At 43.9% G+C, this 24383-nt stretch overlaps 2 protein-coding genes across 5 annotated transcripts in view; one reads left to right on the top strand and one right to left on the bottom strand.

Moving 5' to 3' along the window:
* Positions 1-263: 263 nt before the first annotated feature.
* On the bottom strand, positions 264-20361 carry hmbox1b (homeobox containing 1 b). 4 transcript variants are annotated; one of them, XM_070987601.1, is made up of 10 exons: positions 20150-20361; positions 16881-17877; positions 12794-12879; positions 12349-12459; positions 10155-10308; positions 9796-9878; positions 9427-9522; positions 7390-7484; positions 6328-6411; positions 264-4701 (listed from the first exon to the last, which is right to left on the bottom strand). In XM_070987601.1, exons 2-10 carry the CDS (start codon positions 17534-17536, stop codon positions 4558-4560), a joined length of 1509 nt encoding a protein of 502 aa, XP_070843702.1. In that variant the 5' UTR covers positions 17537-17877; positions 20150-20361; the 3' UTR covers positions 264-4557. The 4 variants fall into 4 exon arrangements, with proteins under 4 accessions (XP_070843702.1, XP_070843701.1, XP_070843705.1 ...); XM_070987600.1 differs by having other exon boundaries at positions 16881-17543; XM_070987604.1 differs by having other exon boundaries at positions 7390-7481; positions 16881-17543.
* Positions 20362-23640: 3279 nt separating this feature from the next.
* The window catches only part of disp1 (dispatched homolog 1 (Drosophila)), an 80455-nt gene continuing 79712 nt past the window's right edge, over positions 23641-24383 (top strand). Inside the window, exon 1 of the mRNA XM_070986822.1 lies at positions 23641-23781. The gene's annotated coding sequence lies outside the window, so the exon portion shown is untranslated. The remainder of the gene's footprint in view (positions 23782-24383) is intronic.

Raw genomic sequence — 24383 nt, 5'->3', positions numbered from 1 at the left:
TTTGGGAATGTGTTGATTTGTATGTGATGTGGGGACACGAGGTTTGTGTTTGGCTGCGTTTAGTATTAATCTGTGTCGAAGATGTTTTATACTGGTGCATTCAAGTTGATCTTTTTGACCGTCTGACTGCTTATTTATTTTAAGATGAAGACTTGATATTGATAATGAAAGGCAAAAATCAACTTTTTGTATTGTTAAATAAATTTCACTCTGCTGTCACCAACCACTGTGTGATGAGTCTGAGGAGACAGTAAAGCCAGAAAACCTCTCATTGATATAGCTTTATTCTCTTGTACATTATATATATCATACTAAAATAAACACAAGTTAAAAAAATGAACAAAGAAACTGTACAAAAAAATGTATATATACTACATCTTAATTACAGAACAGTCTACTGTCCAAAAAAGGCACTAAATTCTGAAATGGGCAATACAGTAAATTTGAACATAACTAGATTTGAGATTGATACAACAGCATTCAGTCCTCTTTTTCAGAGCTATATTTGGATGAAGTGGATGGTGTTTTCACTGGGGACACAGAAGGACATGTAGACATGTTGACCCTGACACACCACGAGAGGACACCCCTTCAGAGTAAGCACTACCACTGGAGTACACACGACACTGGGTGGGGAGAGCCCGTTCTTCAGATCAGTCTGTCTCCATTTCTCTCCGAATCACAGATTCTTTACTGCTCGAGCACCTGAGGGTTCTTTCTTCCGTCCCAGAAACGTTTCTGTCACGCGCTCATGCTCATAAAATACTGCTGGATTAAAACTTGTTCTTGCTAATTGGGTCATGGCATCTCTCAAACACTAAGGCAATCCATTTGAAAGTGTCTCACAGCGAGAGAATAATCTCTAAATGCACTCTTTGTCGTCGTCCTTCCATGCACGACTTATTTCACTGTGTCTAACACAATATTCTTTGTATGGGGAGAGAACGTCGCACCAAGCTCCACAGAGAAAAATCCCTCAAATTCATCCTCTTTAGATCTAACAGAGGAATAGTTCACCTTATAATTAAAGTGTAGGTTTTGGTAAGTTTTGGGTGTCAGTAGCCAAACAAACAGGGTGTTTTTGCCCTTTGGTTCCATCTCTGCCATTTTCCAAAGGACTTCAGTTCTTTTACAGTTCCAGATATGGAACACATTTCACCCAACTGTATCATGAAAACACAATTTTATTGCATTTCTAATTACTTCAACAGTCTGGCAATGCAACAAGACAGAACTTGGCACAGTAACTAAACTGAGTCAGTTTATAGTTATAAATTATGCAACTATTTCTCTAAACCATATTTTATGTGTTGTGCACATTAAAATGCTAGATTTCACTATGGAGTTTGGTGTGGCGACAGCCGCACATACTGCGGCTTTAATTTAACACGATGTGGCGTGTGAAGCAGCTGGGTCCAAATGCTCTTTCACACCAGCCCCATAATAGTTTAACATTTGCCATCTCAAAGACTGCTCAGGGGAAGGAAGGTTACATTTTAAGCTTAAGTCAAGAGCGAGTCTTTTTTCCAATAAGGTGCAAATCATCATTCAGCTTTCACAAAATAGCTTACAACCTCAGACACAAACGGGGGGAGACTGTTGTTCAGTCAAATAAGGGATGACACAAGAGAAAAAAAAAACAAAAAAAAGGTTTAAATGAGGAAAAAATGTCAGGTGAAATTAAAAAGCATGATTAATTTAACAATAAAAGCATGTTTCATTTCAAAACATATGTCATTCTTTTTTGTACATTACCATAAAAAATGAGTATAAATACATATTGTTTTTATCTTTCAACCCTTTCTTTTTGAAACACAGGTCCCAGTGCTGAGTCGCTGTATTCGCAGCTTCATACACACAGAAGCAATAGATTTAAATAGAGCTTTACTAGACTAGAGCCCAGGGCTGGGAGCTATTCTACAAGCAGGATCCAGATTCGAGAGTGTGTGATCCGCCACCAGTGTCCACATCTGGCTGCTTCGAACAGGATTACATGAGGTTTCTGTCTGAGTTGCTGGCTAGCTGTTTTGTTTAATCCTGCTTTGTAAAATAGTTTCCCAGTTCTCCAAAACCATCGCTAAGGCAGGGCTTCCTCCAAAGCACTCCTTTGACATTTAGGGAAACAGCTCATTGGCGTCCTTGCTGAGAGTTAGATGAGAAGACTGAAAGCACTCTAGTGTCTGAATGCTAAATATGAAGTGTGGAAAAGTCTGGCTCTGTCAGAGGGTAAAAAGTTAAGAAACACTTGCACAGCTCACTAATTACCACTTTGTATCTGGATGTAAAACTGTAAAAGCAACAGTTAGTGGTTTTGTGTGCCGTGAACTAAATGTGAAGCTAGAGCCAGGAGGCGGTTAGCTTAGCTTAGCATAGAGGCTGGAGGCAGGAGAAAGCAGCTGACTGTCCACAAGTGAAAATCTTTCTACCAGCACCTCCAAAACTCACGAGTTAACATGTTACATCTCCTGTAAAAGTATAAAAAGTGCACAGGAAGTCACTGTGCCAAAAAATAGCTTCAGCACAACCATCTGTCAACTTGAGTGTTTCAACTTCATTTTTTTTTTGTATGGCTTTAATAAAAATGAAATATAAGTGTGAGCGTCAGAGGTGCCAGCTAGCTAGATTTTGGTAGCTTTGCTTGCTCTGCTTCAGCTAACTGTCTGCAGGCACTAGCTTCACGTGCAGCGCACAGACATGAGGCTGCCATCAATCTTCTCTTCTAACGTTTGACAAACACATGAACGTCTATTTCCTAAAATATCCAAACTATGGACCTATTCACCCCACTTTGTCTTTGCTCGTGACATTATGATGATCTTCAAAGATGGTTTTGGAAAAGTTCCACCTGGGGCAAAAACAAAACAAGAGTTGAAAAGTATTTCCAACATCACCGCTTTAAATATCTTTGATTCCCTTCAAAGTGGTGCTTTTACCTTTGAGGCAATATAGATAAAATAAGAAGAAAAACTGCCTCAGATGTTCTGTTAGTCTAAACCATTTCCAGTGTGGATTTAGTCTAATTTGATACCACTGATATTAAAAAGTCTTCTGAAAGCACATTCTTAGGCTATTATAAAGAGGCTGCGTCACAGAACAAGCAGTAAATAGCTTAGGGGTATTTGTATCATTATATATCTGGATGCTAACGCCTATCTGTGCTGACACAGGCCTGCTGTCGTGTCACGCTCGCAGACGATGCCACGCTGCTTCAAGAAGCTTCACTGAGCGCGAGAGACGACCTACGCACGCCGAAGGAGTTAGCAGAAATCGCTTTGGATGAACGCGAACACCATATTCAGTCTTAGCTTAGCCTCTTAGCATCTTTTCCTTTGGCATGGATGACATTTAAAACAAAGCACGATTCCCCTTATTAGATAGCTTAAGTTAGCTTGATTATCACATTGACCCTAAACGGGTTCTCAGAGCCTCTTAACAATAGTGTCACTGGGAAGCGAAATACCAAGGCCGAATGATTGTATATCCAGTCGCCATGTTGGCCGAAAACAGAGGGGGGATGCAGGCGGAAGAACTAAAAGCACCGCTGGTGCTGCTGCTGCTGCTGCTGCTGTTGGACATTAATTCTGCCATTTTTCCTTCTTCCTCCCAAAATCTCCTGTATACTGCAAAAAGTAAAGGTGTCATATGAAATTAAGGCTACTTCTCTTTTAGCTGACTTTTTCGAGGTTTTTCATCCAACAGCAGCTCTACTGTAGGAAAACAAAAAGCCACTCCACCGAGGAACGTTAACTGCAGGGGGTAGAAGACAGTGACTGGACAGTTCCATCTGCCGACATCATCCTTTCTAACAGCCCCGGTGCCAGAGAGGGCAGGGAGGAAACTCCCACCATCCGTCGCTCCCCAGACAGCGGCTGGAGGCTGCTCTTCTGATGAATTGCACGATGAAGAGGTTGAACTTTGAGGGGTATGTAGGTGTGTAGGTAGGTAGGTAAGGTAGGTAGCTAGGTAGGTAGCACACCATGAGGTGAGTGTGACTGAGAACCATAAGAACCATATATATATTATATATACAGTACACGTTATTTTTCTGAGGTTGACGCTGAGGTGAGAAAGACTGAGGATCGGCTCAGACAACCAGGCTGGAGGGGGAAGGAGAAGGAGCAAGGAAGAGGAGAGGAAAGAGAAGAGGTATCCTGTGAGGAAAGACTGGATTCAGGGGGAAGAGGGAGGTTCCTGGGAAACGTGATCCCAGACGAGGACCGCCGCTTTGGGGGTGAAAGGACCCCCTTTCTTCTTTCCGTGGAACTTTTTCACAGAGATCAGAGGATGTATAGTGACCCATTTCCGCCAGCTGTGTCAATATATTGGGTACGGAGTGGTGGGGGTGGGGGGTAATTACTGTTTACATGGACTCTGCGGGAGGAGGGAGGCTGAGAGAGAAGGGACGGTTGGCAGGGGGCTGGCTGAGGGACAGATTCAGAGGGTTTACTAAGAAGCATTATTTTGGTCTCTTTTTTTTAGCCCCCTGTTTACCACCTACTCTACTCCTCCTTCCTTGTCCCCTCTTCAACGCTCCCTCCATCCCTGTTCCTGTGCAGTTCATTCGTCCTCCAGGGACTCCGTCTTGATGTCATTGGGGACCCCTCCGGTTCTGGACAGGGCCAGGATGGTGTGGTTGACGGCGGCCATCTCCACAGCCAGAGAGATGGGGTCCTGGTGCTCGCTGTGCGCTGCGCTGTCATCCTGAGACAGGAGGGGGGGCGGGGACAGGGTCAGGACATGAAACGGCAAGCATTCAAAATGTGGGAAATTCTACTTTTGTTCACAGGATTTTATTTTCCTGCTCCGGTTTTGCAATCACGCTGACCAATACGTTGTTTGCAGTCATGTGACGTTAAATCCAGATGGAGGGCAGGAAGTGAAAACCGCAATGGAGGAGATGGAGGAAAGTTCTTATCGTACGAGTTTAGATGAAATTAAGCAAGAAAGGTATGAACAGAAAATCAGTATGGAGGCATACAACTTGTTTGGTTAACCACCCGCAAAGGTCTGGTGAAATGTCACAAATCGAGACAGGGTACGTTACTTACGTTCAGCTTACGTGAAACTGTTGACAACAATTTAAGAATTCTTAGTCGTGTTGCTTGTAGCTTGTAACCATAAACAACGCAAAACATCAGCATTATGAGTGTGTTATAGTGTTTCCTATGCAGAAAATCACCTCTTGCCCTCCATCTGCATACAACCTATTGACTGTTTGCGAAACCCGCCCCCCAAATGGCAATCCTCCAATAACGGCTTAGCAACTGCAGGCAGGCATGGCCCACCTGTGAAGCTTTGGATTTCTCCACCTGTGGAAGTGGTGCGTATGCAGCAGAGTCTTTTTCAGCCTTTGAGACCAAAATCACAACAGTGTGATTATCAGCTCTAATGTAAACTGGAACTGTTAGCATGTCTGGCTAACTGTCTTACTACCTACAGATGTAACCCAGGGAGGACTTCATAGTATTTACTAAGCAGGCAAACACGATCATGTTAGAGTAAAAGTACTTTTTTACATATACAGTACTTATAGGGCTGATTAGCTCTACACTGCAATATAAGAGCAAGGCTGTTTCTGTATTTGGCGGGCGAGGATGGTGAGGACGCTGACCTGGAACATTCAGCTCGAGCCTCATTCGTGAAGCATTAGATCATTTATGTGAGCATCAAGTATATGTTTAAGATCCTTTTGCAGGATTCTCGTTTTAACAAAGCTGGAAACATCAAGTTAGCCGAAGATGGATCCTTCAACCAATTCATGGAGCCGAGGTTAGCTTAACTGGCTACTTAACTGGTCACAGTTGTAGAACCAAAGTGTGCAACTCTGGGAAGTCACCGTTACTCCTCATAGCTGGAGAGGTTCACTGTGATAATAGATATTTTATTTTAAACTCATGTCTGCCTGTAAATAGAAAGATGAAATACTAGGATCCGACAATGTCCTGCGGGTCAAACTAGTAAATCAACCACACAATATCTGCTGCAGTGTGTTCTTTATGGTTGAGCTTCAGTTTGGGAAAAACAAATTATTTTGGATGTTTAACAAGCTGAGGTCACGGGAGGCAGAAAATGGGCGGGCGATGACATCAGGCATCAAATCCAATTTTAGTCGGGGTATTTAAAGCTATACAGAGTCTAACTGTGATGAAGGGCCTCTTTCTTGGACTGCACTGGAGAGCAACCACAGGCACAAAGATACGCAGCAACATGACCGATGAAACGCTGATCGGAACAGATTGCAAAAACTGAGAAAATGTGATGCATGGGAAAGAGAACCAGATCGTATTTTTCTGAAAATGAACGGCATGTGTCTGTGAGTGAACATACCTGTGTTGGCGAGGTGGGCTCCAGTCGGTAAAGGCCAAAAGGTCGGCTGAGAGGTCTCTTGTCAAAGTAGGGCAGGTCACATGCCTGGAGGAGATCAAATGAGCCATTTAGCTAGCTACAATTCACAAAAGTCAACTCAGGTTTAATTAGAGAAATCACCCTGAATATTCAGACTGACACACTCAGCGAGTTCACGAGGTGACAACACGGCTCGACGCATGAAACACACCCTGCGCTGGTCCTTCATTAGCTGGAATGGTTCACTTTCAGCTGCCGTGACTCGACAGCAGGAGTCTGAACGTTTCGCAATAAAGAACAAAGCTAAAGGGCTTAAACTGAACCTTCATCTGGGGGTTTCCACAATAACAAAGCGCGTTGCTGCTTTCCATTGCTCCGGCTTAACTTTCCACCGCTTATAGGGGAAAGGAGAAGATTGTGAGCTTTTGTTAATTAAAACGCCTTCAGCAACAGCTTTGAGAGGCAATTCTTCATATCAATAAAGTAACTTCATGTGCTCCCTCTGTTTGAGGACGGATATATTCAGTTGATCTGAAGGAAAACAGCAGTTCAAACGTTCTTGCGATGTGTGTGAGAATCTGTGAACAGTAATGTGCCTGACGAGGCCACCGGGTTCAACCCCAAACACACACACACACACACACACGCACACCACAAGCTGCTGATTTCAATTATTAACACAGCCTTCACCACAGAGAGGAAACTAATTAGTAAAGTCAACTGATGCATTGTTTAGGTGGAATTAAAGACATGTATAATGCATGATCACATTTCACTAATGACTGAGATACTGAGTGCTGTCCAACAACAGCCTTTTGCCAAGGGATGGATGTGAATGGCTGGCAGGAGGCTGATCCATCCAAACACAGGAAGAACAGAAATGGATAAATCAAACCGTCGGACAAAGTACAGTACGAGATGAAGACGTGAGGCAGTAAGACAAGCAGCGACCTCTTCCTCTTGAGTCGGACCAGTCGTTTACGGAACTGTCTGGAACATAAATCTGCTTTTATGTGTCTTGCGGGATCCTTAATCTCTCTCTACCTGCTCTGAGAAGTCGTTTCCATCGATGTCGTCGCTGTTGGAGTGCCCCCCTGGACTCTGGACGTCTATCCCATGACTCTCCAGGATTGTGGCTTCTTGGAGGAAGAGGATGTATCATTAGATTTACGATGGATCACTAAAAATGTCCCTCACTACTCGGGCGGCAAAGGGCTGGTTAAATTTTCCAAGGGAATTTGGCACAATATGAAAATCACACCTTTTAATAGTCAACTTATTTGGGGGAGAATACACATAAAAAAGCAACTAGGTCTTAAGGAGTGTTTTGGTTAAAAGTATGCCCTGTTTAACTGAACTATGAGCACATGCATCGCACTCATCGCTCGAGGAGAGACTTTGCCAGCATCCCATTAAGCAGGAATTCAGTAAAATGACTCTGTACTCTCTGTATGCACAGTGCATTCTCCCATCAGCCCACGCTACTGCCAACACCACTGCACCATGTGAGCCAAGGCACGGCAGGCTGAGTGAATATATTGTTAATGATATTTCAGTGAAGCAGCAGAGAGTAGCCTAAAGCAAAGGACACAGTTTAGAACTTGTTAACGCCTTGTGCTAGCTCTTGCTAGCTAACAGTTACCATGTGGGATGTACGCTGATTGATAATTGAGCAGTTTTAAGTATCTACTTCCATTCATTCTTCATTATAAAATGTTCATTTTCACAATTATGTCAGCATATGAAACGGTAAATACAGCCTGAGCAAATAACCCCAGTAATAACTCCTATATTCCCATTGATTCCCATGGAAAGTTTCGACCTTGAAAGTTCCTGACATTCTGCAGCCCTGCTCATTATATACTACACAGCAGTGATTCCCAACCATGGCTACACGGAGAGACTGTAAAACAGCTGAAACTCATTTGAAAACAGAAATTTAGGTTTGATTTAAAAATACAGACTCGGAGTGGAGACGTTATTCCAGCAGGAACAGCTGTACGATCGACTGCAGCAGTTCTGCCTTAAATCCTACCTTTACCAAGTTTCTAATGTCCCATTTTTAGTGGCACTGTATTCAATTATATGTTTTTTACTGAGGTCACAGTTAAAGGCGGCGTTGTACTTGACGACATTATATTGAGAGGGGGACAGAAACACCTTTGAATATAATGCAGCACAGTGCCACACACCACACCACTATGACTGTGCTAAAACACAACTGAATTATCACTTCTATGACTGTTAAAAAAAACCCTGATGCATCATAAAAGTCAAATTTTAAAGTGATCACTGAGTATAAACTGACAGTCAGCTGTCACACTCTGAACACGACATGTTAGCTAAAAGCGTTGGCTAAATAGCTGAAAGTTAGCTAAAGTAATGGATTTATTGTTAAATAGCTTAAAAAAAAGATGAATGGTTTAAAGAGTTAACTGAAAGCGAAGGACAAATGGTTCAAACTGAGGCTCAAAGTAATGGAGTAGCAGCATTTGGATGTTTCAACCATTTCTAGCAGAGGTAGGAGAACAAATACCGACCAAAGCAACCTGAATCTAAAAAATACGGTATAACATAATAACAAAATCAATTCACATGAGCACATTTAAAAGATGATGGACGGTGTAGATGAAGGGGTGCTGGAGCTCATTGGGAAGCACTGCTATCGAGGGCTGCATGTGACCACGCAGAAGCACAAACTTTGGCCAAACGACTCTGAATCTCCTCAGCTGTCCTCTCTGCTCAGCCCTTTGCCGAGCAAGTAGTGGAGCTCCTATTTTACAAAGCTAATTGGCACCCAGGATAATGCAAGAGCTATTTTATAATTTAACAGCAGTTATGGGGATACTTTGCCAGAGGTCATTACAGATGTCAGGTGACTGATTAACAATCATCCACCTAATTATAGTGATGGAATGAATTAATGGCGAGCCGTTCAATGAATAAGGAAAATGTCATAATTGCTGTTATTATCAAATGTGGAATAGTCATGTTGACACAAAGGGATGTTATTAAATGTGCAGAGCTCTGAACTCAACGGTGTCAGTGGACATTTGTGGTCCCTCCCCTGAGCCACATTACCAATGTTGGCCCGTCTCTTGATCTCTTTGCGGCGGTTGGCGAACCAGTTGTAAACTTTCAGGGAGGTGACCCTCTCCAGATCAGACAGCTTCTTCCCTGAAACAGATCACATGACGGTCCGATCACACAGTGCACCACGTCCTCACAGTCCTCACCTGAGCCTCCTCCGCTGTCACAGTCTATATAACACATCCAGTGTGTGAAGATGTCAAAGATGCATGGCTGACAGATCACAGAGGTTGTATAGACAGGGATCATTTGCATGGTAATATTCTGAATATTTGCATAATACACAGGAGTAGCTGTCAATTATCCATTTCATGTAATGAAATGAAATGCTGTGTGCGAAGTGATGTTTCTGTGGTTTACCTGGTTTCTGAATAACAGCATTGCAGGCGTTTGCGATCTCCTCCCGTTTGGCCTCATCTGGGTACTGGTTGTCGTTGAAGTAGCTATAAATAGCAGAAGAGTCACACTGATTAAATTAATTTCACTACACAAGGACGATGCCAACAAAGCAGAGTTAGCGCTGTTTGTTGTGTGTGCGGCGCAGGCGAGACAATATTGAGACTCCGTGACAAAAGTCACGGGCTCGTTGCCCAGCCGCTTCCTTGCACAGGCTGCAATGTTTCCTCAACTCCGTGTGGAAATAACAGAGAAGTTATGAAACAAACTCCCAGTGTTCTTTAATCGACTGCCTTTCTTCCTCCTGCACCCCCCAGGCTCACCTCTCCATCACAGCCAGGCACTCTTTTCTCCAAGTGAAGCGACTTCCTCGACGCAGCCGGAAGGTTCCAGGGGCAGTGGTGATGGGGGGCGGGGTCTGCCGCCACTCCATCTCCTCCATAGGTAACGGAGCTGGCCGCATGTTCAGGGTGGCACCTGTGGTGGTGGTGGGGGGGTGATCAGTTACTGAATGTATACATGTCCACCATCCGCCTGCACACACACACTCAGTGCCAGGGGGAACAAAAAGCAGTAATAATGTGTTTTGACAGATGAAGTGAGCGCAGCACATAGCAGCCAGAGAGCCCCTCCCTTCAGGAAAATGTATACGAGAAAGCAAGTCGCATTTGGCAAATCTCACAATACATTCTGATTATAAACTCGACCGAATAGTGCTGACAAAGACTGTGCCGCCTCGTCTCAAATCATGACCGCAGCAGAAAAGAAAACCACACAAAAGGTTTCATTTGCACTCATAAAAGTAGCCACATTACAGCTAAAAGCTTCGATATATTAAGGGGTCAGAGGCTCGGCGCAGTGTCATCACCTAATTTGACACGGGCCTTGTCAGCAAGGCCTAAGTGGGTCGCCCTGCAACAGTCCAGGTTATCATGAATGGGGCATCAGTTTTCTCTGCAGCAGTGACGGAGGCGTGTGTGCGGGGCTGGGCTGAGCTGAGCTGGGCCGGGCTCAGTCTGGCCATAAATAGCATAGAGCAGTTTCCACTGCTGTCGGTGTTGGCAGGGCTCCACCGAGGAACATGCCGCAGAGGACAAGGCGTGGGATGCCTGCTGCCTGGCTATAGGTTGATAGAGCACGCGCACACGTATGCATATCCGAAGCCAGCATGAGGCCCGTTGTTCTTGCCGTTAACCATTTACAGTGAAGTGTGGATTTAAGCCTGTGCGAGACAACAGACCCGTGTTTTGGCAGCGTGTCTGTCCTCACAGCAGCAAAACAAACATTACAACTACTTAATGGAGACAGAACAAAGGTTCACTTTGGACTCTGCACGCGAGGGCTCGGCTTTTTCATGACCGATGAAAAGCAGGACCACGATGTCATAACAGATCATGACACTTGGTCTTGATTTTAGGGCTGCACCTAATGATTCTTTTCATTATTGATTAATCTGCCAATTCTTTTCCCAATTAATCGGCTAATCTATAAAATGTCAAAAAATCGTTAAATATGCTGATCACATTTTCCCAGAGCGCAAAGTGACGTCTCCTACAGTCCAAAATGAAAAGACGCTTCATTTACTACGATAAATGAAAAAAAAAAGCAGCAGATTTTTGCACTGAAGAAGGTGGGACCACCTAATCTAATATTTTTGCTTGAAAAGTGACAATTAACTGATTATCAAAATAGACAGAAATCGCTAAAACCACCCAATTCTCCTCTCAAGCTACACTCTGACAGTGATCAGTGCGTCAGTAAATACGCCTCTGAATGATTGGCTGCTCCGCAGTGGAGACAGCAGGTAGCTGCGGTGATGCTAACGCTAATGCTGGGTGAGCGCGAGCGACAGAGAGCGAGTGTGGAAGCGAGAGCTGGAGTCAGTCTGCCGCATCACTGCAGGGCAGAGTGACTCCAAAACGCAAACATTGACATTGTATGACACACATGAGACGAAAATGTTTGTTTAAAACCAAAACCGAGTGACTGAAATACAACTGCACTCTCTCATCGAAAGACTAAAACTACAATCAGGTGCCAAAACGAACACTGAGTGCACAGCAGCTCAGCTCCTCCAAACTGCTGCTGTTATAACTGTATCTTCTTTCACCACAACACGCTGTCTACTTCTACTTATGTCATTAAGAGCGGAACAGGAAATTGCTGGCAGCGGAGTGTTTTCCTGTAGCCGGCCCCTGCTGCGGGTGGTGAGGCTAACTCTTCTGCTATTTTACATCCAAGTTTAAAACGCCTCAGCTTCTCCTTCATTCAGCCAACCGAAGCTTTGCGCGAGTATTCAGAGCAGCTAAATAAAACGTCCATGCCAGATTAGGTGTGTTTACTCTATACATCTTTTTTTTCTCCTTCTTGGCACCTGCTGTATGCCTCACTTTCATGGAACATGGATCTCTCTCTTCAACTTTCGCTTCCACAGTCCTCCAACAAGCACAGCAAATAAACCTGACGGATGCTAACAGTCAGGAGTGAGCGGCGTGAGGGTGGAGAGGCTCGGTGTACCTGGTGTGGTTTTCTCCAGCGTGTACCAGCGGTAAAAGGCCCTCTTCTTCTGCTCGCTCAGGTCGGAGCCGTGCTGCAGCAGCCAATGGGAGATCCTGCTCTGGCTGATGCCTGGAAAGCAGCCAGACATCGAATTACAACAGTACTTTGTTTTGCATCAGGCCGCGGAACAGTTCGTAGACAACCCTCGGAAGAATTCAAGAGAGACAGAGGGGAGCACTGGGGGGAGAAAGGTTTTCTCTCTCCTCCACTCTGAATTTATTTCTTATCCGATCACTTCACTCTCACACAAGCTGTAGCTGCAGGAAGACTGCTGGGCGCTTTCGCTTCCCCTCTGATCTTCTTTGCAATGCTTAACATGTACGATGTAAACGGATAAAAACGTTTGCCTGAGAAAACACCTCAAATCTCCATGTTTTCATGTTGTGTCTGCGTGGCTCCTCACCGGTAACTTGTGCCACCACTGCCTGAGAGATCCTCCTGTTCCCCAGGAACGCTTTGATCTCCTCTTTCACCATGCTGCTGTCCCTCCTACAAACACACACAGCACAAGTAAGAACACAGCAGTACATCTAAACACAGCGTCAGCAGCGAGAGCTGGAGAAGCAAGCTGGGATTTCACATCAGGAAACGCACAGAGAGTGGACAACTCCAACAGCATTTCAAAGAAGTGCTGTGTTGATGATGTATGCTTCTGTCGCCTCCATAATCAAATCTGTCTTATTTATTGCACCTTTTCACAGGAAATCTAAAAACCAAGGCTCCATCTGAATCCGAGGTGCATTATGACAGCATCATCGATGTATTGTTCTCTTCTTAAGGCTCCCGCACAATCAGCGTTGCATTTCAGGGGAGCACAAAGGCGAGGACTGTTTGAATTTCAATGCCTTCAGCCACAATCAGCTAATCTATATTTTCAAAATGTATTTGGCAGTCATGTTTCCACTATCTCAGTCCTCTGCAGGGGAAAGAGAAATGAAACATGCACAGACTTGCAGGAAAGGAGGGTGGTGAGTGAACATGTGCAGTCACACAGTGTACCCACCCTGCTTTCTGGCTCCGAGCCCAATCCCCTCCCTTATATATATATATATATATATATATATATATATATATATATATATATATATATATATATATATATATATATATATATATATATATATATATATATATATATATATATATATATATATATACACACAATAATATATACAATACACACACACACACACACACACACACACACACACACACACACACACACACACACACACACACACACACCAACAAGCTTGTGACTGTCTTGGCTTAATTCCTCATCCTGGTACAGACTGTGAACACCTGTCAAATGTGTAAACTGCTTGGTGCATTTATCCATACTAATAGTGCCTTTTTATTTCTACTGGAAGGCAGCTCCAGTGACCACCTACCCCCACCCTACATTACTCAAACCACACAGTCACAGCATCCTTTGAACCAGTCAGCATCCCAGACACAGTCAAAATGGAGAGCGCATCAAAGTCCTGAGTTCTCCGTTAGCATATTTCTGAAATGAAAATGCGTCACGACTCTTGACATCCAGCATCAATATCCTCCACACCAGCATCTTGCGGCGCAGCTAAAATTAGAGCTCAAAAACGCTGCTTGTATCGACACCAGTGAATCAATGTAGCACAAGCTGCTGTACAAGACTGAGGACGAGTGGGAAGTGGAGGAGGGAGGAGGAGTCGGGGGGGTGTGATGTGTTAGATGCCAACTCAAAGGCCGAACCCCTGCAGAGACGGAAATGTGCATTTAAAAGAGAGAGAAATCAGAAGGGCACCGTGGGATTGTTGACAAGCTGAAACCTCGTGTCACGCCCCCGCAGCCCCGCCGAGCGAGACGCTGGAGAGCCCTACAGGCGGACAGGACGAGGGCTTTTGAACACTTCTGAACTTCTCAGGCTGTCTTAAGAGGACGTGTAATTTAATGCAGAGGCAGCGTGAATGAGCATCGGGACGGCTAGCGCGGCGCTGAGGGTACAGCCTGAGCTCCAAATGTCTATTCTTACTCTGACTGTTCATACAGGGGCAGCCGGGAGGCAGCAGGAGGACAGGGCTAATGTGCAAAGTGCTTTGAAGAAGAGAGGAGGTGTCTAACATGCGGGCTGTGACAGATTATAAGCGCTGGAAATGTCACAGTGAAGCAGCTATGAAGCATGTGATTTCTCACCAAACCTTACTTCATGTTTCCGTATATAATTTCATCTAATGTTTGCAGAGGTGCACGGATGTAAAGGCTTCTCTTCCCTCCTTCTGAGAAAATGTCACCCTGAACCCTGAAGGCTTTTCAGACGTCTGCAGCAGAATACTTGCCTTTTTATGCAATACAGTCTTTGTTGACTGGAGGCATAATCTCAACAAGAAGGCCTTTATGCCCGTGTCTGTTATTTTGATATTCCATCACATAATGTACGTTTCATGTGGTACATGCTGTACAAGACAAATGTACTAATCACAACTGTCATGTGCTCCTGCTGTGCCTAAAAAATGGAAGCTGGCATTCTTGAAAAGAAAATGTCTGTGGCAACACTTACCTTTTCTGTTTCTTCTTCGTTTGTTCGACTGAAGTTGCCATTTATCTTGCACATTACAAAAAGTGCTATGGCTGGGATTATTTTCTGATGCTTAATAAACTCACAAGTGAATCGCAGTCAAGGCTCAATTTTTACTTCTGCGTCGACCGGAGCTAAAATGACTGGCTGATGAATCGAGTCAGTGGACAGAGGTGACGATTTGCTGCTTTTTCTTTACTGTATAGGACAGTCATTTAAATATCTTTGGGTTTGGGCTTGTTGGTTTGACAAGAAGATGAGAAGATACCAACTGTGACGCACATTTTCACCATTTTATGGACAAAAACAATGAATAAATTCATTAAGAAAATAATCAGCTAAATGAATCGCTAACACAATAAGTTGAGATGCACAACTGCTCAGTCCATCACGCCTGCATGGAGCCCATAACAACACCTCGAGCTGGCTTTTGTCATCTTGCAGACGTCTCCTGTGCAAACCTTCTCTTTAATGGAACTGCCACAAGCATGATCATAAATGAACAACACTGCCAGATAACATAAAACATTCCAACCCAGTCAAGAGCGAGCCTGCTTTTTTATCTACAGTTTAACTGCTCTGCAACACCTCGAGGCAAAACAGAACCGCACATTAAAGGTAACCTCTCTCTCACAAGTGACAGTGAGGCTCTGCCTTTTGCATTAGTGGCAAGAGAGCAAGTCCCCATGATGATGGTATGGAATATACCAGCGATCAGCTTTTTAATCACCTCACATAATAAAAAGCTTTTCAGCGTGACGGAAACAAAGTCAGACTGCGATGGCAGAGCATTTTCAAACAGGCAGATCCTGGTGAGCATCGTCTGCAGCCACAGACTAATTCACTTCCACTACCTCTGTAGGTGAACCAACCAGGATGTTTTTCTTGCTACCTCTGCCGGTTTGTTGGTTTGTTTGTCTGTTAGCTCAAACTTCATACAGACAGCAGTCCTTATGGAGCACTCAGGGACAGAGATTTCATGACCGGTATGACTGGAATTTCACCACAATTGTGACAACACCTTTTTCTCAAATGAACGTGCAGCTGTGGAAATCTAAATGCATACATGTCATAAAACAAATACACTAACTGAAATCCAAATGTGAACTGCCAACAATAAACTCCACCAGAGAAATTCAGGCAAGATGTTCAAACTTTACACCTCACAAGAGCAATAATAGTGACGGTGAAGTGAGCACTTACAGATTTGCATGTCATAGATGAGTGGACTATTGGCCTTGGCGGAGGTCTGCTCTCTGCTCTTCGAGTTAAACATAAAACTTCTTTTTTAGACAAAACCTACAGCATAGGTTTACTTTGTGGTGGGAAATGTTTTCTAAACATCTGGATCCAACGACTGAACTCTGAACCTCGACGGACGAGAAGAGCATCATTAATAATTCCACGTCAAGTGGGCAAACTCCATCTGCGGACGAGGATCATGCAGTGTGATCGAAAGCGCCAGTGTTGTTTTCTCAGTTGCCGTTTGCAAGGTCAAGAATGAACTCTGAATCTCAGTTTCTTCAACATGCAGCAGCTGCACACAATGGAGCATCGGTGGAGTTTCCACTCGGTGCTATTTAACTCTGCCTGACATAAACTGTGCTTTCTTGCCTCATTGTTGCAGGCATTAGTGCCAATAAAGACTGCAGCCAAGTGGCCACTGTAATGCAAGCCATTCAGAATGAAAGTGCACCTGTCAGAAAAGATGGATAAGAGCACCTTTCAGTGCTTTCTTGTGAGCTTTGTGCAAAAGGACATTTTGTGAAAGGATCTGTAGATATGACAGGAATTCACAACCACAATCTCAGCTGACATCCAGCCTTACACCACATAACATTTACTGTTCATGTGCAGTAAAGTTGGACAAATAGCTACAAGTGAGAAGTTTCCCAAACAAAGTTTTAGAGCTCACTTCACCCACGTGACTACTCACCTCATCAGCTCCTCCACCTTGTCGTCAATGTCCAGGTCCTCTTCTGTAGCTTCAAACCCAAATGCTCGTGCTGCGGCCGCGCTGTTCACTGGGTACCGAGGGGGAGACAGCTTCCCGTTGGGTGTGGCAGCTAGGCTATCCCGGCCGTTCTGTGACAGAGCCACAAGTGAGACCGGTGAGGGCAAAATGGCGGAAGGCGGCGGCGGCCCTGGAGGCGGGGACGTGTCGTAGCTGTTGCTAGGAGATGGCGAGAGTCCCCCTCCGCTGCCGAACTGCGTCTGCGTGGAGGTGGAGATTTTGGAGGTCGTGGAAGATGCGGCGGCCGCAGAGTGATCGCCCGTGCTGCCCTCGGCGCTGTTGTTGCCGTTGCATGACACAGAGGAGGTGGTGGCCGCCGAGGCAGTGTTGTTATTGTTGAATGATGTAGTAGTATTAGAGGCAGAGTTGTTGTTTGCCCCGCCCACTCCATAGGAGGACGAGGAAGAAGAGGAGGAAGAGGTGCGGCGGCCGAACTTGTCGCCGTGCTCCCGGTCCAGCCGGTCCAAAGTGTCGAGCGCGTGCAGGATCTCCTGCTTGGTCATGCCGGTGCGACGCAGCCGCTGCAGCAGATCTATCTGCTCAATAGTGAAGCGCGGCTCCTCACTGAACTCAGACATCCTGCTGCTGGATGAGAGACAAGACAGACAGGTTGTGAGATAGAGGAGAAAGAAGAGGAGGGGAGAGGAAACAGGAAATGCAGGGGGAAGTGAAGGAAAGGAAAGTAAGTGATTGTTGAAGATCTAGGAAGGAACGGGGAAGAGAAAGAGAGCTGGAGAACAGGAGGCGCGAGGAGGAAAGTGAGGCACAAATGAGACAGGAGGAAATGAGAGGATTAAGCAGGAAAGAGTGAAAAGGAACGCAGATGCAGATGGGGAGAAAAATGAGAATGATAGGAAAAGAGGAGTGAGGAGGAGAGAGTTAGAGGGGTAGAGAGAGCAGGGTGGGAAAGGAGAGAAAACTGCAAGAAGAAAATAAAGAGGCAGCAAGTAAGAAAAGGAAGACAAGAGCGAGAGATAGAAGTGTGAAAGAAAAAGAGAGGGAGGGGCAGGGCATAAAAATCAGCTATTTTTGGGAACCAGCAGGCAACACACGCAGAGTGCCAGAGTCACCTTGACAGCTGATGCTATCTTAACATTCTGACTGCCGTTCTTTAAGAGCTACAATATATCCCTGGCTCTGCACACCACCCACGCTGTATGTTTTTCATAAGCAAGTTGCTGTGCTCAAAATCAATGCAACTGGAATCAGACTGCGGCAGACTTTCCGTCTTCTGTGCCAGCCCGACCTATGCTGATATGATAAATGGTTTAAAAGGGGTCACTGGCATTTTTCTACATCTGTGTTAATCTAAGCTGCGCAGAGGACAGAAAAAAAAACGAAATGACTTCAGAGTGCACGCAGAGTTTTTAAGTTATTATGAAGGACTGCGGTGAATATGAGCCTTTAGAGGTCTGGAACACCAAGCTTTAAAAGGCAAATTATGTAACGTTTCTGCACTGAAACGTCTAAAAACAACTAGACCCATGTTATATATTTTGTTGAGCTGTGCACCTGCAAACATTACCCCAAATGTTTTCAAAGATGTTCAAACCAAAAACCATTTTATTCAAGGTGACAGCAGGTTTCATATGGTCACCTGTAATTGGTGTCATATCTCCTTTAAGCCTCTATTTTTTATTACGTCCGAGGCGGCAAACTAGCTAGTTACTCTTTCTGTTGTTTACTCGCTCACGATGAAGGACAATCACTAATTTTCATGGGCAGTGCCGGTTGTTTAACACCACATTTGCCATGATCCCATGCTACTTCACGATGTCGCCAAACTCAGTCGTTTGTTATTGTTTTGATTGAGAGACCCTCCAATGGCAGACATGACACACTGTACCTTTAAAAAGGAGATCAGATGGCGACATTTCACACACATACAAGTGAAAGTCACTGTGGAGGGTGACTGAAATACATTACTTCTACACCACAGACTAGCTTAGTAGCTGGTGAACATTAACTAGTCTCTTTAGTTAGCATTAAGAATTCATAAGGAAGGCTGCTGAAGCTGTAAATCATTATCAAGCATGGTTACACTGTAAAAACCTGTCACATCCAAGGAAGCTGAGAGCATCGCCATTTTTAACATGCGAGTATTACTCTGAATGACTAGGTGTTCTTTCACAGAGGCTCGTTGTTTGTTGCAGACAAAGCTGAGCATCTGAAATCATTGTCCACCCTGTCATGCATTGACAGGGTTAACTATTCACTCCGGATCGAGTTGGTTAAACTGGTGGAAACACACTGAGCAGAGGTTTGCCTCTGCAGACCAGCAAAGATGCAACCTAATATAAATCAATGCCCGGCACTGCTTTACTGTGGGTCACATGGCACAGACTGGACAGGTGTGTAACCCAGAGGGAGACAGAGAATTAAAAAAAAAAAAAAAAAGTTTCATACGGATCCCACTTGTACTAACTAATTTTAAGAGCAGAGTAACTGAAGTGGGCCTGTCTTTGACAGATGGATGAGCAGACTTCAATGTGATCACATCACTGACGCATTAAATGATCACCTGATAAACAGTCGACACTAGTTCAACAACTCTTTAAAGCTTACAGAAGAAATAATAAACACATCGGCATGAATCACGTCGGCTTCTTCATCATGCAGGCAAAGACAGCAGCTTTCTGACCTTAAATGCTGGTTGCGTGCGTCTGCAAATCCCACAGCAAACTCGTTTCTTTGGCAGTGAAGTTTTCTTCTTAAAACTGACCAGAGTTTGTGGTATCTCTTTCTCCTCCATGTGTTTTTGTTTTGCTGACTGTGGGGCCTGCAGCGAGAGCACAAATCTGTCGCTCGTTTCAGCGCTGCGGGCGAGCCGCTGGTGATGCCAGCTTTCACGCCCTTTGCCCAAAAGCTAACGTTAGCAAATGTTTCTGTGGCAGACGGACAATACCCACTGTAACGTTCAATTAGCCAACTTGCAGCCCTCTAAACCAAAATGATTTCCATCCTTTCTAGTACCGCTGCCGCTGAATTACTACTGACAACAGTCCACAAGCATCGCAGAGGACAGCTAGCAACTTAACACGGGCAGCAGCGGGGTTCTGAAATGATTAGCATAACATGCTAGCCATGCCAACGCTGATCCTAGCTGACGTTAGCCGCTGTCGCTGGCTAGCGAGCGTTTGATATTAATAACATCACTTTCAGTGTTGTAGATGGCTAAGTCCATGACTTACCTCGGTTCAAATCGTCCACTTCACCATTTAACTTTAGAACTTGAGCAAAGACCCGCTGTGCCTTTTGCTGCAGTCGAACAACAAAGCAATTTGATCACAGTGCCCTGTCCGACCCCTTTCCAAGGATTTCTAATCAGAGGCGAATTATTTGCCTCTTTGCTTTGTCTGTCTGACAACAGCCATATTGACAACTAACACCTCCGAGCAGCTCTGAGGGAACTGTAGTTTTACTCCCACAAAGGCGGCTACCGCGCGGCGGCGTTCTTTACGCTAAAGACTACAAATCCCTGACACGAGAGCGAGGGGGGAGCTGATGGCTCACTGATCTACAGTTGTCACAAAAGGCGATGCAGTTTTTAATGTGACCACAGCGACTGCTCCCCTCGACAGAGCTGCTGCTCCCACAGTGCGCTGAGAGCAGCGTCTGCCTCAGAGGCCACCAGCTGGCAGACACGAGGAACAGATGCAAACCAGTTCAGAGATCTCAACAAAATGCCCTATTTTAAAACAAGTTAGAGGTAATTTATTCTTTAAATTAAGTGGAAAATATGGTCATCTTTTCCATTTAATGAAGTTGGTGATGTAATTAACCCCAAATGTGGGATATGTATCATCATCATCATAGAACAGCTTTGGGGAAAACACCTTATGAGGAGACATGTCACTACACGCTCCAACAACTGTCAGCAGTCACAATGACATTTATTGTGCAACCCCCAAATGTATATTGATAATGTAAGTGAAAAGAGGATATTAACAAGGCTGGATTACCAAATGTTCAAAGCAGACAATTACCACGGCATCAGACCCTCACCAGCTCATTGTGGACGGCTAATCTTGCCCTGAATGTTAATAATCTGTTAAGGATAAGCAATCATCACCTCCAAAAGCACACACGCCTGAGTTTTCTTTTCATAGGCTAAGATTAATTCAAACCTTGCAGACATATAGACCTATTTACATATTTTTAGTGCTTAATGTGTCAGATGCGCAGGGTGCCAAGCTGTTTACTCAGCTGGTTTAGGAGGAAGAAGGTCAGCTATAAGGAGAAATTAAAAGAGGCTTAATTCTGGAGGGGTAATGGATCCAGGTGGCTAACTTAGCATGCGCATCAATTAGACATTTTGAGTGGAAAACACAGCCCATTTAAGTCAACCATTAATATTTTTTGCTGTTTCTGCTTCATTTCAGCTTGCACCTGCTTTGCCTCTGCAGAGTTGTTGCAGCTATGCTCCTCGTATCATTCTCTGTACGCTCCAGAAAAGCAAGTTTGATGACACTGTGTTGCCCGCCTTGCTTTAAAGCTTTGCCCTTTTATTCATTTAACTCACTGTCGTGCGTTTTAGTCAAAGAAACAGCTCGACTAAGTCTGAAAGTTGTGTTCAGAGCTAGCAGGAAGGAAAACGCGCTAAGTGTCAGGTAAAATCCTATCGTATAATGCATAGTTTGATCCAGAGGTCATGCAGGGAAAATCAGAAGAGGGCAAAGCGAATGACAAGTGTTCTGTGCTCCTTTAACGGCTGTCAAAGTGCTTTTGAAGAAGACCGTTAGACCTTATCTGCCACAGTAGAGGTGTTAAGTAGTCAGAAGCTTTTTGAAACATTTATATTGCACAATAGAATGTGATGAATATTAATGCTGTTAAAGCAGTTGTCTGTGACCTAACAGTCATGAATAATGCATCGTGGACTCCTGGTGCTCATATATAAGGTGCTTATGGTGTCATATTTACAGTTGGCTATATATATTATAGCTTTCACTTAGAATGGAATGCCACGGATTTTGTAAATGAGGCGTGAATGCTGCTGTGCAGAATCTGTGCAGTTTTGCAGTCTGGTAGTCATACTGGCCCCATGTGACAACAACAGCAACCAGAAATAACTCTCGGAGAATAAATTTGTTAGTTTGTGGATGTTTCCATTTTCATAATCACTTCATGCTATAAATTCTCTACTTAGAGAAGCACCGCTGTTGGATGATAAAAAGCTTATTGTTATGTTTCCTTGTTGGAGCATCATGATCTCTAACATCAAACTCTGACAGAACAGTTCCTAAATTCTGCACCTGTTTCTGTGATTTCCAGTTATCTGAGTCTTCCTGCTGGGAAAATAAAGTCATTTCTTTTTGTCTGAAGGAAAAAAAAATAACACATTTATAAATGTCAAGGCTTTGCTCCAAGCACTGATGTGTTAGAACATAAAATGAGGTTGCAACCACCATGATTTAAAAACTTAAAAGTTTGTCTGGTTTGCGAAAGCAACAGCATTGCAAATAATATCATATAAAGATCTCAAATTCATTTGGCTGTTCGGGAATATTGAATATTCTCTAGTTGAAAACTAGAGCAAGATTACAGGGAGGAAATACAAATGAATGTCACTGTTGTTTTGCTGTAGATAAGTTGAATCCTAAGCTTTGATGTGGTTCTGTTTGTGCCAAATGATTGCTGTATAATTTATTTTTGTCTAGATCTTAGCATAATGTGCTGCTACACCCCCCAAATGTCAAAAAGACATAAAAACTTAAAATGTCCCCATAATGGAATAATTACAAAGATAAGAAAGTACACTTTTTCCAAACACAGATGTGCCTCATAAACTCATAAACATCATTGGAATGCATTCACTTCAGGTGTGCCACTTTAAGGACCTTGGTATTATGCATGCTGGTGAACCAGCATCACAACTGAATGGAGCTGAGGCATCGTTAATTAATGTTATTACTCACACATGCTTTTCCTGCTCTGACAAGTCAAAATGACTGCATTGAGAAAAATCAATCCCCTACCTGACTGATCCTGGAAATGTGCACCTGTAGCAGCCATTATATATGCTCATGTACACTGCAGGCAGTGAGAGTGAAACGTATTTATGAGCGGACTCTGACGTACTCATTTAAAGTCATTTAATGCACCTTTGAACAGCAGATGAAGATGACAACCATCTTAACAGCTGGTGAGAGTATTTTGATTTTGCTGGTTTCCTCCTCTTTTAGCTGTTTTTAACTTCCTATTTCTTGCTCATTAATGTCACAGAAACATTGTGTCAAGTGCATTACTGCCATTATAGAAGAATGACAAACTGCTGTCACAACATAAGCTGAAGTGAAACATTAAAGTGTGACATTAAAAGTGTTTTTAATTTAATTATAATCGTCAAAATGCAATAATTATACAGTTGTTTAGGGTTTTTTGTTTTGTTTTGTTTTGTTTTTTAGTAGTCGTTAGGATTTGGTTTTGATTAATCTGTATTGTATTTTCACTCCGAGCTAAAAATGCATCCATTTGTCCTTATTTGTCATAATTTTTTACAAGCTCGTCCATAGAAAGCTACCAGAATAGCATAAAGATAGTCAACCACTTCATAGTCTGCTAGGAGGGAAGAGGCTAGTGCACTCTGTGTCCTCTAGTCCCCTTCGAAGTTCCCTACATTTTTCCAGAAACCTCGTAATGGCTTTCGAGTGCGAACAAGGACTCAGTGCGCAGCTGCCCACTCAACATGGTTTGATGCTGGGATAGTAGAGATATCACCATCCGGCAGAAACTCAAGTAGAAACGGACCAGGAGTAGTTTTTTTTTTTATCGCCCGTTCGGTCTCTTCGTGTGTTTTGCCGTCCTGCCCGGTGGGTGCCATGTGAGTACGCAGCTTGTGAAGGAAAGCACAGACACACCGCTGTAGTTTAGCCAGCTGTTTTGGTCAGCGAGGTTAGCTGGCAGCGGCTAGCAGGCAGCTAACATGAACTTAGCTAGCATGGTGAGAGCAAACACCAGCGTTGGTTTGTTTTGGTGGTGAGATTAAGCTAAATATCCAGAATTTGTAGTTCTCAGTGATGGTAAGACGTGGGAGGTGTTTCAGGTTCGTATAATGAAGCTTTGGTATCAAAGATTAAAGCTAGCTTGGCCCACAGGGTCTCCTGTGATTTGACATAATGTTAAGGCCGAAGCTGTAATGATAACGTCATGTTAATTGACACATGAACGTGTTTCAGCCCGAAACTAACGAAACCAACCTTTTGAAATGAATAACGTTACACGTGCCAGCGTGTGGTTAGTTGCAGCTGTTCGTTAACTCGAATGAAAGGTGTAAATTACATTTAAGGTTGTGTATCAGTTTCGCATTTCTACCTTGATAAAACAAATCTGAAACAGCATCATGTGGAAAACAGTATGGGGGCAGTTCACGTTCTGCTTCCCAGTCAGAAATGTGGAAACTGGTGTTGTGCAAACCGCTGCTGT

This window comes from Chaetodon trifascialis, chromosome 19 (assembly GCF_039877785.1).
Source record: "Chaetodon trifascialis isolate fChaTrf1 chromosome 19, fChaTrf1.hap1, whole genome shotgun sequence".
Classification (NCBI taxonomy): domain Eukaryota; kingdom Metazoa; phylum Chordata; class Actinopteri; order Chaetodontiformes; family Chaetodontidae; genus Chaetodon; species Chaetodon trifascialis.
This window is presented reverse-complemented; position numbering and strand designations above follow the sequence as displayed.

Bases quoted from the DNA above. Each gene is read 5' to 3' on its own strand.
- hmbox1b (XM_070987601.1), bottom strand. From the start codon at position 17,536: ATGTCTGAGTTCAGTGAGGAGCCGCGCTTCACTATTGAGCAGATAGAT. The intron at 12,460-12,793 runs GTGAGGAGCCAC...GCTGCTTTCCAG, and splicing joins AGTGGTGGCACAAGTTACCG to GCATCAGCCAGAGCAGGATC. The intron at 9,523-9,795 runs GTAAACCACAGA...GATCTGTTTCAG, and splicing joins TGCTGTTATTCAGAAACCAG to GGAAGAAGCTGTCTGATCTG.